This window comes from Siniperca chuatsi, linkage group LG17, assembly GCF_020085105.1.
Source record: "Siniperca chuatsi isolate FFG_IHB_CAS linkage group LG17, ASM2008510v1, whole genome shotgun sequence".
Lineage (NCBI taxonomy): Eukaryota > Metazoa > Chordata > Actinopteri > Centrarchiformes > Sinipercidae > Siniperca > Siniperca chuatsi.
The window spans coordinates 1638955-1653914 of record NC_058058.1 but is presented as its reverse complement, the minus strand read 5'-3'; the positions used below and the strand labels follow the sequence as shown (position 1 = coordinate 1653914).

Sequence of the window (14960 nt, the reverse complement as noted above, 5' to 3'; positions counted from 1 at the left end):
GGAAGGGGCAAACACTTTTTTACACCACTGTATATTTCATAATGTCTTGTTAATTATTTGTTTCATTTGGGAAATTTTGTTCCATAAAGCTTGAAAAAAAGCATCAGGTATGTGGAGAGGGAACCTTGAGCTCAAATAGTCTCATCAGTTTGAATTCTCTGCTTACTTGTGTTAAATTCTGGTTTCTTCTTGACTAATTCAGTATTCTCAGTGAGTCTGAAAAAACAGGTCGCCGTAGCAAGTCATTCAAAGATTAAACATTTTCTCCAGAACAAATGATTCAGAGTTTTGTGTTACAGTTCCTTGTTGAACCATTTGTTTTACTGATTGAAACTTTGCTGTAAAACAGTGTTTGAGTAAACTGTAACAGTGTGATAATGTCTCAAACACTGTTAGTCAGTAATAATAAAAATACTCTGCTGAATTTTATGAAAAATATTTCCACAATAAAAACAAAACTTTTTAACACAATCATGAGTTTTCTTTCAGAGAAGCTTCTAATGTTTTAGTTTCAGTGCAGCTGTTGAGTCAGATCAGTTCCTCTCCAGCTGAGGGAGGTTTTTGTACAACGTTGTATCACTGTGTGAACGAGCTGTAACTCTGCTGACAGTAGTAAACTCCTGAATCTTCAGCCTGAACTCCACTGATGGTCAGAGTGAAGTCAGTCCCAGATCCACTTCCACTAAAACGACCTGGAACTCCAGATGGACGGGTTGTAGCTGCATAAATCAGGAGTTTAGGAGCTTCTCCAGGTTTCTGAAGGTACCAGTGGAGGTTGCTATAAACACTTGTACTGGTTTTACATCTGAGAGAGACAGTCTGTCCTGGAACAACAGACTGAGATCCAGGAGACTGAGTCACGATGATTTGTCCTGATGAACCTGGAAAACATGAAAAAGAGGAGAAGGGTTATTGAGACAAATCCAGCTTGGAGAAAGATGATCAGCATCCAAACAGAAGAGTCTCATTTCTTTAACATGGAGAATAGATGGAAGAAGGTAAATGCTGCTCGTCTCAGTGTTTCTCCATCACAGCAGAACATCATTGTGGTGAACCTGGTTGCATCCTGAAGCAAAGTTTTCAGAAGAGAGTCTCACCCTGAACAAGGAGCCCCAGGGTGGCCAGCAGTGGAATCAGTGACATCATCATTGTGCTGCCGGCGTGTCAGTGGCTCTGAAAGGCCTGGACAGCCACTGATCAACACTGGCCTCTTAACGGCTGGGAGCAGAGAGGCAGGACAGATATGCAAACACACAGAGTCAGTGAACTGTAGCTGTCCTCAACATATCATGGTGTTTCCTCCTCCGTGCTGGGACAGCTGGCTGTTTGAATCATCCTCATGTTGATTAACAGAAACTCAGGATGCTGTGTAGTATTTACATATTCAGCTTTTTAAGTCAAGAAAATCTTTCCTTTTACATTTACTAAATCATGTGAACGTCTTATTGTGATAAACTGTTTTTCAAGAGAGATCTGGCCAAGAGGGCAGCATGAAAACAGCATTAGGTCAATAAAGACAATACAGACAACATAAATAGGCCAAGACAGCTGTTACACGCTACATTACAAATCATACAGAATCTACAGTGAAGGTGCACATTCAGGTAATTGAAACTGAAAAATAGTTTTTAAGCAACTTACTTAATTTTACAGAAAGTTAATTTTACCTTTTTTACTCACCACAACACTGGACCAAACATTATTTATGTTGTAAAAGATGTGAGATTAAATATAGATTATAAGAAAATATCAAATATATATTTAGATTGTAATTGCTGTCATTAGTAGAGTAAGCTACAGTAAACGTGTACATCGGCTGCAGAGACAATTTGCCTTTTGTGTCACAGTGTTAAACTGGTTCAGTCTGTCAGGTTCAAGATACCTAGAACATTTAAATCATATACAAGGAAAGAAAGACAAAGGCATTAACTTAAGTTTTACTCGAGGAGAGTAAGCATAGATGCATTCAGTTACATCTCCTACTCACTCTGAAGTGCATCCATGCAGCCTCCTCTTTTTTATTCAGTTTAGGAGATTCCCTGTTACATAGTTTTCTAAAGGGTGGGGGAAGTATATACTGCTACAATAAGAAAAGAAACAAAGTGATGTTGTTAGGTCTATCTCGTGAGAGCGGCCTTGATGGCAGCCACAACTCATGAGACCATCTGGTGTGGTGTCAGCCTGCCCTGTCGGTATGGCAGGGTGCGTTCCTATTAATCTCACAGACACAAGTTTAATAACACATATACACACAGCATTGCTGTGTACTTTAAAGGCTACTAAGAACAAAACATAAATGGGATAACTTATGTACATTTTTATTCTAACATTCCCTCCTGTTTATCACATTTTGTTCTCAAATTCTCATATCACTCAATCAGTCTCTTCGCTAGATTTTCGACTGCAAGATCATTTTTATGAGTCTGGCAAAATGTTTACACTCAGAGTGTGTGTTAGATTACTTACAGGGGCGACTCATAGTCACCTGGATCAGGGAACAAATCAGGCCAATATTCTGATTCGTCATCTGTGTCTTCATCGTCATCTTGGTTTTGTTGCAGAAGTGGATACATCTGAGTTAAGCGGTCCTCCATAGGTGAAATTGCTGTGGTGATGAGACGAGTAGACAAAGAACGCAGGCACGGAATACAACAACATCCACATAAGGTCAATATTGCAGCAAAGACTGCTAGAGATATTAGAATTGAGGACACCAAGGTTCGGTATTTTCCAAAAGCATCCAACCAAGAATCCCACATAGTGGCGTCTACACCAGATTGATCTTTCATCTTACCATTCAGAGTTTTCAACCCTTCTATGGCCTTGGTGAGACTGCCATCCGCTGCAGTGTTGTTAGGAATGAAGGTGCAGCATTGCTCTCTGAACATAGCACACACCCCTCCTTTCTCTGCAAGCAACATATCAAGAGCTATGCGGTTCTGGAATGCCATCAGTGACGTAGAGGAAAGCTGTCCATGAACAGCCTCAAACCCACTCTGTGTCCAATTGCCCAATTTCTGTACGTTATAATGGATGTAATTGATTCGGTCCACGTTTTTGTTAATCGTGCACCACCAACAGAACAGGGACTCAAACCCTGCAGCCACCTGATCTGCTATCTTGTACTCGTCGCGGGCACGCCGCGAGGAACTCCTATAGCGTCTATATATGTGTAGGATCAGTTTCAGAGCGCCAGGAGGAGCGTTTCTGTCTCCACTCACTGGACATTGTACTGGTTATTTGTGTATACAGAGCGTCAGCTGATATGGGGTACACATTTACTGGTAGCAATAGGGTTACCAATGCACACAATCCTGTATTACCTTTAGGCAATTTGTCAAATAATCTCTCATCCCCACACCACCACCATATGTCAGCCCGAGACACTGGGGTGAAGGGTGTAAAAACAGGAAGTGTAACTGGACATGCTATCTCTGCAAGGCTACCTAAACGAGGTCCCCTACCGGTCAAGTTAATACATGAGAAGTTTCCTGGTGCTACATGTTTAGAGAATAGAGGTTTGATTCTTACGCCTTTTGTTACTGGAAAGATACCGTCCCAATAACTGCAATTTGGTCCTGGAACTGTCTTGCTCATGACAGTCAACAGGCATTCAGCTGGAATAGGTGCAGGAACTATTTGTAGTAAGGGCGGGGGCCCATACACACAACACAGTCGGCTTTAGTTGCATTTGCTGCCTGCTCTACCATTAACAGCCAATTATTGTTTTTCCCTGAGACTCCAGTGGTTACTTGAAACCACTCGTCAGTGTCAGGTCTTTTATTGAGGATCTTTATCTTTACTTTAGTTGTGGACCTAGGCCCCAACGTCAGTCCTGGCACAGGTTGCAAATCTGAGTCTGTTGCGGCAGTGGGTGTTTCTGTAATGTTAGGGGCACAGTGCCATGGCACAAGTGCATGGGTCTGTATGACTTGGCCAATAGGCACACAGAGCTAAAATGTAACAAGGTGGATTTGGATAGTTAGGCATCGACGGGGTTTTTCCAATAATGGATTGACTGTGGTATTAAATCTTAAAACTAAGGAGGGTGAGTTTCCAAGTTTTATCTTTTCTAGAGTTAACACACGTGACCAATATTGTGCCCATGGTCGCCAGCCATAGGAATCGGACCTCCAGGTTTTATCAGTGGTGGCGAAACCCATCCCCAGTCTATACCTGCTTGTTTAAAACCCACTGAGTTTAAATAGAATGTCCAATCATACCACTCGCTTCCTACATAACCGCCCAACTGAAAGGAGTTCATAGGGATGATTACTGTGCTGATAAAGGTAGTGGTATTGTAGCAAATATAGGTCCTAGACGTCGTTTCTCCGGTCGCATTACATGGATTTTGCAAAGTCGTCAGAACGCTAGTGGTCCGATAATATCCTACTCCGCGTTTTACTCTAGCATGTGGTTGGGTGATAGCTTGGGATGAAGTGGGCGGAACATGAGTGCTATTTAGGAAGTTCCAGGAGCTTCCCATAAGTACCAGGTAAAAGAAAAATTAATATGAATACAATTGTCACTCCCAGCACCTAATTGCATCGCTTATCCATCTAGTCGCCATCTTCCCGAGAGTGTCCTCTAATGAGTCTGGTGTCTTGGAAATACTTCACTGACTTTCGAGTCTACTCAGGTTCTACACACCTGAGTCCACTCTATTATCAGACTGTGAGTCACTTTTCTCTGCGGAACTGTCGGAGGAGATGACCTTTTTGCAATGAGTAAGATGTATCCACGTGGATCTTTCAGCTATTTTTATGGCTGTGGGAGTGTTCAACAATACCTGATAAGGCCCTTCCCACTTGGGAGAGTGCCAATGTTTTCTCTTAATGCTTCGTATCAGCACCCAATCGCCTGGTCCCACTAATTGGATCTCCTGTTGAGAAACAGAAGGATTTTCATCAGCTTGTTTTCCTTTTTGTTTTTCTAACATTTTTCTCATATAGTCTGCTAGGTTGGTTTCTTCACTCCCATTGATTTTTAAACTGTGGCAGCCTGTATGGTCTACCAAACAACATTTCGTATGGAGTTAAACCTGAAGTTGCTGTTATGTTGATGTACATTTTCACTAAATCTATGCACTGAGTCCAAGGTCTCCTTGTTTCTTCAATACATTTCTTTAAACGTTTTTTATAGTGCCATTCATTCGTTCCACTAATCCTGCACTTTGAGGGTGATATGCGCAGTGGTTTTTAGATTAATGTGAAACATTATTCCTATCTTTTGATCAATTGGTTTACAAAATGTGCTCCATTATCACTATAAAGTTTTTCCGAATTCCATAACGGGTATTATGTCTTTACATAACGCTTTTGCCACTGTTAATGCGTCTGGGTGTTTGGTTGGAAACAGCTCTACCCATTTAGAGAAGGCATCTATTATGACCAGACAATACTTTTTTCCTTCACTCTGATTTAACTCTATAAAATCCATATGTATTACTTGAAACGGATACTGTGGTGAGGGGAAACACCCTCTTCTAGGTCTTAAGTTTCCCTGAGAATTGTGCTTAGCACAGATCAAGCATGCTCTACAAAAATGTTTTGAATAAGAGTTAAATCCATAGGTTGTGTAATGTTGTTTTATCTGTCCCACCATCCCTCCTGTTGAGACATGTGTAACACCATGGCTCAATATTGCAGCCCATTTGTATAGGTTGTGTGGAAGGATTGGTTTTTTCTCTGGTCATACATAGATGTCATTTTGTAGTTGTGCTCCGTGTTTTACCCACAAATCCTTTTCTTTCTGTGGTGCTTGTTGCTGCATGTCTTGGAGTGTTGTATCAGTCATAACAGTGTCCGAGGTCAGCATAAGCACTTTTATCTGTCCCTCGGCTGCTTGTTTAGCTGTTTTGTCTGCAAATGCATTACCTAGTGATACTTGATCTGTCCCTGAGGTATGAGCTGCGCATTTACAAACTGCGAGGTGTTTTGGTAACACTACTGCCTTGAGCAGGTTAGATAAGAGGTCTGCATGTGTTACTGGTTTCCCTGTGGATGTGATCATTCCTCTATTTTGCCAATACTGTGCAAAAGTATGGACTGTAGCAAAAGCATATTGACTATCTGTATAGATAGTAGCGTCTTTATTCTTCATTAATTTACACGCCTCTGTTAGAGCCACTATCTCTGCCGCTTGGGCAGAGTAGTGTGAGGATAATTGTTCAGCTTTTAATATCTTATCTTTGGTCACTACAGCATAACCTGTTTGTGTTTTTCCTAGATAATTTTTTTTTGAAGAGCCATCAACATAAATTGTTTCTCCTGTTGTTAAAGGTTGATCAGTAAGATCAGGTCTGCTTTTTGCTGTTTGTTCAGCAAGTTCCTGGCAGTCATGTGCATGTCCATCATCAGGAAGTGGCAGAAGTGTAGCTGGATTGAGGGTTGTGCATCGCTCAATAGTTAAATGAGATTGTGAAAGCAACACAGCCATACATGACAGATGTCTCGCTGGAGACAGAAAAGTCATGTTTGTCTGCAGCAGCAGCGCTGAAACTGCATGTGGTATTTTCAACACCAGTGGGTGAAATAACACAATAGCAGCGCTAGTTTCTACTGCCATAGAAGCAGCCACCACCGCTCTAACACAGTGTGGCTGAGCACATGCTACGCTGTCTAATTTAGAGGAGAAATAGGCTATAGGTTTCATCTTATCGCCATGCTGTTGTGTCAAAACAGAAGTCATAAATTTCCCTTCGCAGTCTACCATTTGCACAAATGTTTTGCTGTAGTCAGGTAATGCTAAAGCTGCACTGGAAACGAGTTTGTTTTAAAGTACAGAACGCATTTTCTGCTTCTTCTGTCCATTTCAATGGAGTAGTCATTTTAATGTTTTCATCATACATTAATTTCTGGAGTGGAGCAGTTATTTCAGCATAATTAGGTACCCAACACCTGCAGTAATTCGTTAACCCTAAGAGTGAACTCATTTGTTTTTTTGTGTGTGGTTTTGGAGCCTTTAAGATTGTTGTCTTTCTGTCTTCAATTATTGTTCTTCCTCCTGAGCTAAGATTATGACCTAAATATTTTATTTGTGTTTTGCACAGTTGCAACTTATTTTTACTTGCTTTGTGGCCTTGCTCAGCTAAATGTGTCAACAGTGCTATGGAGTCTTTTTTACAAATGTCTTCGTCTGGAGAAGCTAAAAGTATGTCATCTACATACAACAAAACTTGACTGTTTCCTGGGGGTTGGAACTTAGCCATGCTAGCACTCATCACTTGTGAGTATATTGTGGGACTTTCACAATATCCTTGGGGCAATCTGGTATATGTATAACGTTGACCTTCGTAAGTAAAAGCAAACCAAAACTGACTATTTTTGTCAACTGGGACTGAAAAGAATGCATTGCTGATGTCAACTACAGTAAAGACTTTAGCATCTGGTCTTAATGAGTTCAAAAGGGTGTGCGGATCAGGCACACAAGGTGCTCTTTGTATTACAGCATTATTTACAGCCTGCAGATCTTGTACCATTCGCCAACCCACTGAGGGTGCTTGTTTTTTAACTGGAAATATTGGTGTATTACATGGTGAATCGTCACACTGTATAATGACTCCTGCAGCTATCAGATCTTCAATCACTGGTTTAATGCCTTCACGTGCATCTGCTTTCAGTGGATATTGTTTCACACAAGGACGGTATTCTGTCTTAGCTCTAATCTGGACAGGTAATGCTCCTTTAACTAGCCCTACATCTGTTGGTCCCTTGGACCATAATGAGTCAGGAACACTTTGAATTAGCTTTTCTTCTTCCTGAGTAAATAACACATGTCAATTTTTTACACTAGCACCACGGAGGTGCACGCCTTTTTGGACTTGGACTGACCAAAACAGTGCTTTTTTAGTCAGGCCTGTGGACGCGCTTGTCCATGTGTTGACGGAGGTCGCTGTCCAGTCAGTTGCCGCTTTGGCTTGCTGAACCAGCTTCCCCAGGTCTTTCCACTGCAAGTTTTCATTTTTGTACAGCGAAATATGGGATGGAAGCCACAACCTGTTTAGTGGTTTTAAATTATCTGGTATGATTACACCTGCAACGGCAGTATTTTCTGCATCCGAATAAATGTAATCTATTGTGATTTTAACAGGTGTTGCTCTGTCTAATTTTGCTTCATATTCTGTGTCCGGTCCTGGAGTGATTTTGAACCATAGAGTGACATGCAAATTTCCTTCCTCCATTTTGTCTTGTGGTCTGGAAATAACTTGTCTTCCCTCTGTCATTAATGCAGTTGCAGTGTCGTGTGGGGGTTTATTTGGGACATCTAAAGAATAGTAGTAATAAGGTAGCCCTGAACCTTTTAAGACAAAGATGTCTTCCTGGGTTAGTTCTGCTTTTCTCTTTACCTCTATCCTTCCCTGTGATGTAGGAACAAGAGCTAATCCCAACAAAAACAAAGCATCTCGTCCCAACAGATTTACTGGACACTCTGGGAACATCAAGACAGATATCTGACATGACTGTCCCTGCGGATCCCTCAACCAGACTGGCTCAGATTCTACCACATAAGTCAATTTGCCATCTGCTGCTCGTACTGCAATACTGCTATTACTAGATTTAGCCCTAGGGAAACTTTCCTTACAAGTTGTTCTGCATGCTCCTGTGTCACAAAGAAAATCAATTGGTTTTCCATTTACACATAAAGTCACCATCGGTTTCTCAAAATGTACTGCAAGCAAGTCCTGGTAGTTTATTAGAACGTCATGATCACTGACGTCATCTAATCTTGGTGTCTGAGTAGCATTAGCTTCTAGTCATGCTTGTTGTTTATTCTCTGGACAATCTACAGCAAAGTGTCCATCTTTCCCACAGTTCCAACACCCTGCTTCTCTCTGTCTGTTTCTCTGTCCAAAACCTCCTCTGCCTCTGTGTAGCCCAGGGTAAAAATCCATCCTCCAACAATAATTCAATCTAGTTCCAGTCCAGGTTTCCATTTCTTCCCTTCCAATCCTCTGTATTTGATGGAGTTGCCAGTCCATGTTTTCCACCTTTTGTTCCCTTGCCATAAGACACACCCCTTTGTTTTAATTAGCCAATCACAGTCCGCTGCCTCAGTATAAAAGCTGTCCTGGCTTCTCTCAGCTGAGTTGTGTGGGAGAGAAGCCAGAGGACAGCAGCTGTAGAAACCAGAATCATCCGGTGATTGGGCGTTGTCGTGCGTGCTGGGCAAAACATTCTTACTGAACTGGCCAGGTGCCCATTCAGGGTATATTCGATGGCGAGCTAGGCTCTGGAGCACACAACGTTCCTGTTATCCATTCAACACTCTTTGGTCTGGTAGGAGGCTATACAGTCTGTCCTTTTTCTCTCCCACCTCCTCGAGCTACGCAACCGCTACAATATTCAACCCCTTGGACTATCGCGCTAATGGACATTTCAAAGCATTCAATAACAAACATATGGACTTAAACGCTGTGCGCAGCTTTTGGTGTTACATTCTTGGTTGGGAGAACAGACACTGCTTTTTGTTGTTTCCTTCTTGCTTCAATGAACAATATTTTGGACATATGATGTAACTCAAAATTGATTGAAGTTATTTCTGCTGCAGTGGTTATGTATATATTGGGTTCTATTATATTCACTGTTTATACAATACACTTTTCCTTAATTCAACTATTCTGCCCATTGTTATTATTTACTGACCCCTGCCCTCCAGCAGCCGTTCCTAGTCCTTCTGATCAATTAGCCTACAGCATTCATCCTGAAACAGCTATTACACAGTACTAATAAACACTTGTTACATAATTTGGCGAGCTAGCCAGGAGGGCAGTTGGTACAGTAAATAATTTGTCAATCATTCTCACCAGTTCATTTTGCCAGTATGGATGTTTTTGAAACTCTCGGTATTAAGATTCCCAATGCAGTTCTAGTTGACGGTGCTATTGATTCTTCGCTGTGCGACGACGTCATCGAATTCTTAGAACAACACGGAGAAATTAGTCGGAAAGTTACTATTAATGAAACTAAATCTGAATTTTTTGGCCGTGTTGTTGTAGAATTTATGTCCGGTTCCGCGTTGGTGAAAGTGTCTCCGTTACCATATACTTTTACATCCGAGACAGGCAATAAGTTGTGCATTGAAAGTCTATCTGACATTTATGCATCCAGGCTTTGTGGTTCAAAGACTCAATCCTATTTGTCTGAATTAAAAAGTGTTGCTAAATTATCAGGCAAACAATATGCAGAGGTTCTTCAAGACATGATGGCTCAAATCAATCAGTCAATCGCTGAATTTCATTGTCCTGAAGCCGCAGAGCCAGCCAATCCCCTGCAATCAACAGTTAATGTCCCAATTAAACAGTCTGAAAGTCCCTCTGCAGTGCCAAGTTCGTCGAGATCTACCTTCGAAAGAATGACTCAGAACTCCGAAAACCGGGAGGGGCGATCCACGATTCACATGGCGCCGAGCGACTTAAATCCTCCCGAAGTCCAACGGTACGTGGTGGAACATGTCGTCAGGAGTGTAGACAATTCCCTGCACTATCATCCATCCCATCGTCTGAGAACATTCTCCGGGAAAGTGCCCAGGCCAGCGCATGAGACGGACTACGACACGTGGCAGTCTGGTGTGGAGTTGCTTCTGAAGGATCCAACCATATCTAACCTTCAACGCACCAGATTCATCCGTGATAGTCTACTGCCTCCTGCTGCAGACATGGTGAAACATCTTAATCCGGACACAGCCCCAGAGGTGTATTTACAACAACTCGAATCAGCATACGGTACAGTACAGGATGGAGATGAACTCTATGCAAAATTCCTCGATACTTACCAAGACGCTGGCGAAAAACCATCCACTTACCTGCAACGTCTCCAAGTCTCATTACAGCATGTGGTGAAGAGGGGAGGAGTTCCTGGGAGGGATGTGAATAAGTGCCTTTTGACCCAATTTTGTCGGGGATGCTGGGACAATAATCTGATTGTGGAGCTGCAGCTAAAACAGAAGAAAAGTAACCCACCTTCATTTGCAGAATTTCTCATGTTACTTCGTACAGAAGAGGACCAAGATGCCGCTAAGTCCGTCCGTATGAAGCAGCACTTGGGAACCAAGCAAAAGGTTGGAAGCAATGCACAACTAGTACACAAAGAAGAGTCTAACCTGTGTGCAGCATTGACTACGTTGACAAACACAGTTAACTGAGCAAATGTCAAATATCCAGAAACAACTAGCATCTCTCACAGCAAGTCAGAGTCATCGGCTGCCGATCGCGGCAACAAATGTTTTCGAGAGATCAAGAACTGGTAATTTTAAGTCCACTACTCCCAAGGCTGGTTTTTGTTTTCGCTGCGGGGAAGATGGTCACATCAGGCCACAGTGTACCAATAACCCAAATTCATCTTTAGTTGCTGCCAAAAGAGGACAATTCAACAGTAAACAACAAAAGTGGCAGAAACCAAACACTCATGGACATTTAAACTAGTTTCAGTTCCTGCTGAGGGACAATCAGGAACTGTGCCGGACCAACCCCGTCCCGTCAAGAAGAAGCCTGTCCAGTGGGTTAAAGTGCAATCAAGCATCCAACCAAAGCAATGTCTACCAAGAGGATTAGTTGGTTCCAGATGTACGGCGGAAGTCACAATTGCTGGTCAACTCTGCCAAAGTCTCCTGGACACCGGATCACAAGTAACCACAATTCCAGCATCATTCTACAATGAACATTTGTCGGATCAACCCATTCACTCACTCAATGAACTACTTCATATCGAAGGTGCAGCAGGACAAAATGTTCCTTACCTTGGTTATGTGGAGACTACAGTCACCTTCCCAGAAGATTTCCTCGGGAGCAAGTTTTCACTTCAGACTCTTGCACTCGTCGTTCCTGATGCTCGACCTGGTTTCCCGACGTCTGTGTTAATTGGCATGAACACTCTTGAAGCTCTGTATGACCAGTTTTGTACCAGCGATTCCTCCACTTTCCAACCAAGCTCTCATGGTTATAAAGTTGTCTTGCAAACACTCCAGCTGATGTGCCAAAAGGACTGCAACAGCAACATCGGGCTCGTCACCCTCTGCAGTAAAACTCCTGTAGTGATTCCAGCTGGTAGCACTGTCATCGTCGAGGGCTATGCCAAAGTTTCTGCTGCAATAACCAGCAAGTGTGCCATCATTCAGCATCCGGTTACAGGCCTGCCGAGTGCTTTATGTGTGAGCAACTGCTTGGTCGACCTGCCTTCTCGTTCACCCTACAAGGTTCCTGTAGTCGTGAAGAATGAGTCTGGTCAGGATGTATGGATTCCACCATCATCCGTCATTGCAGAACTTGAGACCTTCGAGTGTACAGTCTACGACCACCATCAAGTCAACAAACCATGCCAGAGTCCAACAACACCACTGACCTTCAATTTTGGAGAGTCGCCGGTTCCAGTAGAGTGGAAGGAGAGAATCACAAGCAAGCTGAGTGCCATGCCAGAAGTTTTTTCACAACATGATCTCGACTTTGGTTGCACAAGTCACGTAAAGCATCAAATAAACCTTCATGATAATACTCCTTTTAAACATCGTGCACGACCCATTCATCCTCAAGACATTGAAGCCGTCCGGAAACATCTCAAGGAGCTTCTCGATACTGGAGTGATTCGCGAATCAGAATCACCGTTTTCATCTCCCATCGTTGTTGTTAAAAGAAGAATGGAGATATAAGACTGTGTATTGATTTTCGGAAACTGAACATGCAGACAATAAAAGATGCCTATGCATTACCAAATCTGGAAGAGTCGTTTTCAGCACTCAGTGGGTCCAAGTGGTTCTCGGTACTCGACCTCAAATCCGGGTACTATCAGATTGAAATGCATGAAGAGGATAAGGCCAAAACTGCCTTTGTCACGCCCCTGGGGTTTTGGGAATTTAACCGTATGCCCCAGGGTGTCACAAATGCACCCTCGACATTCCAGCGGTTAATGGAAAAATGCATGGGGAGTCTACATCTGAAAGAAGTTCTTGTATTCTTGGACGATCTCATAATCTTCTCAGACACACTTGAGGAACATGAAAAACGTCTATTGAGAGTTCTGACAAGACTGAAAGAATATGGACTAAAGTTGTCTCCTGACAAATGTAAATTCTTTCAGACCTCTGTCCGATATTTGGGTCATATTGTGTCGGAGAAAGGCGTTGAGACAGATCCTGACAAGGTCGCTACCTTGAAATCCTGGCCAGTTCCAACCAACCTTAAGACCTTGCGCTCGTTTCTCGGCTTCGCAGGTTACTACCGGCGCTTCATAAAAGGATATGCCCCCATTGTAAAGCCGCTCAACAACCTGACTCGAGGATACTTACCAGCACATACACCATCAAAGACTAAAGCCTCTAAACAACATTATGACCCAAACCAGTCCTTTGGTGCTCGATGGACTTCTCAGTGTCAGCTAGCTTTTACCACACTCATTGAAAAGTTAACCACCGCTCCTGTATTGGGATTTGCAAATCCATCACTTCCATACATACTCCACACAGACGCCAGTACCATTGGACTAGGTGCCGCCTTGTACCAGGAACAAGACGGGAAGCTGAGGCCAATTGCCTTTGCCAGTAGAGGATTGTCCCAGAGCGAAAGCCGCTATCCCGCTCACAAGTTAGAGTTTCTGGCACTCAAGTGGAGCGTCACTGAAAAATTTCAGGATTATTTGTATGGGTCCAACTTTACAGTTGTCACAGACAATAACCCCCTGACTTACGTTCTCACATCTGCTAAACTGGACGCGACCAGCCATCGTTGGTTGGCTGCTCTCTCAACCTTTTCGTTTGTACTTCAGTACAGAGCTGGGAAACAAAATTTGGACGCAGATGCTCTTTCTCGACGTCCACACGAGAGCTCCAACTCAGTCGACAAAGATCCTGATCCCCTGAAACAGTTCACGCAGCATCTGGCTGATTCTGGTGATGAGATCTCATCTGAAGTTGTTGAAGCGATTTGTCAAGGTTGTCTCATCCGAACTGAAGCAGAAGCGACACTCGTTGAATCCCTGTCTGTTCTGGCCGATGCCATTCCCGATACCTTTGCTGCCGATTTGCAGGGACTGCCCGTTGTTCCTGCATTATCTGATCTCGAACTGCGAGAGAAGCAAAGGGCTGATCCAAATATCCGGGAAGTTATCCATCAGTTGGAGTCTGGTAACAAGGTTCCTCCAACCGTCAGAGAAGAGTTGCCTGGAATTCCACTTCTTCTAAGGGAGCTGAACAAGCTGGAAATTATCAATGGCATTTTATATCGAATACGGCATGCCCATCAGCAACAAACCTATCAACTTGTCTTACCCACTGAACTCCGTCCTACTGTTCTTGCCAGTTTACACGATCAGATGGGCCACATGGGTGTAGAGCGCACTCTTGACCTAGCTCGAACCCGGTTCTACTGGCCAAGAATGGCAGTCGACGTTGAGAACAAAGTCAAGACTTGTGGCCGTTGTGTTCGTCGTAAGATATTGCCAGAAAAAACTGCTCCACTTGTCAGCATTCGTACATCACGCCCTTTAGAACTTCTCTGTATGGACTTCCTGAGCCTTGAACCTGACACAAGCAATACAAAAGACATTCTGGTACTCACAGATCATTTTACAAAATTTGCAGTCGCCATTCCAACATCCAACCAAAAGGCTCGGACAGTTGCCAAGTGTCTCCTGGACAATTTCATTGTGCATTATGGCATCCCTGAGAGGTTACACACAGATCAAGGCCCAGATTTTGAGTCTAAGTTGATTCGCGAACTCTGTGTTGTCGTTGGTATTCAAAAGTGTAGAACAACTCCATATCACCCAAGGGGTAATCCTGTTGAAAGGTTCAATCGCACTCTGCTGAACATGCTTGGGACATTGGAGACAAAGCAGAAATCAAACTGGCGTGACTATGTAAAACCTCTGGTGCACGCCTATAACTGCACAAAAAATGACGTCACTGGATTCACTCCCTATGAGTTAATGTTTGGGAGATCTCCTCGTCTTCCTGTGGATCTCGCTTTCCGA

The 14960-nt window shown here is 43.1% G+C and overlaps 1 protein-coding gene and 1 gene segment (V, D, J or C); one reads left to right on the top strand and one right to left on the bottom strand.

The window, feature by feature from the left end:
- Positions 1-29: 29 nt before the first annotated feature.
- On the bottom strand, positions 30-1307 carry LOC122864623. The segment is given in 2 exon segments: positions 30-881; positions 1098-1307. Coding segments are annotated over 2 exon segments (357 nt in total).
- A 7565-nt stretch (positions 1308-8872) lies between these two features.
- Positions 8873-11155, top strand: LOC122864555. Its single transcript, XM_044172110.1, has one exon. The coding sequence runs from the start codon at positions 9823-9825 to the stop codon at positions 11140-11142; it is 1320 nt and encodes a 439-aa protein (XP_044028045.1). The 5' UTR covers positions 8873-9822; the 3' UTR covers positions 11143-11155.
- The last annotated feature ends 3805 nt before the right edge of the window (positions 11156-14960 follow it).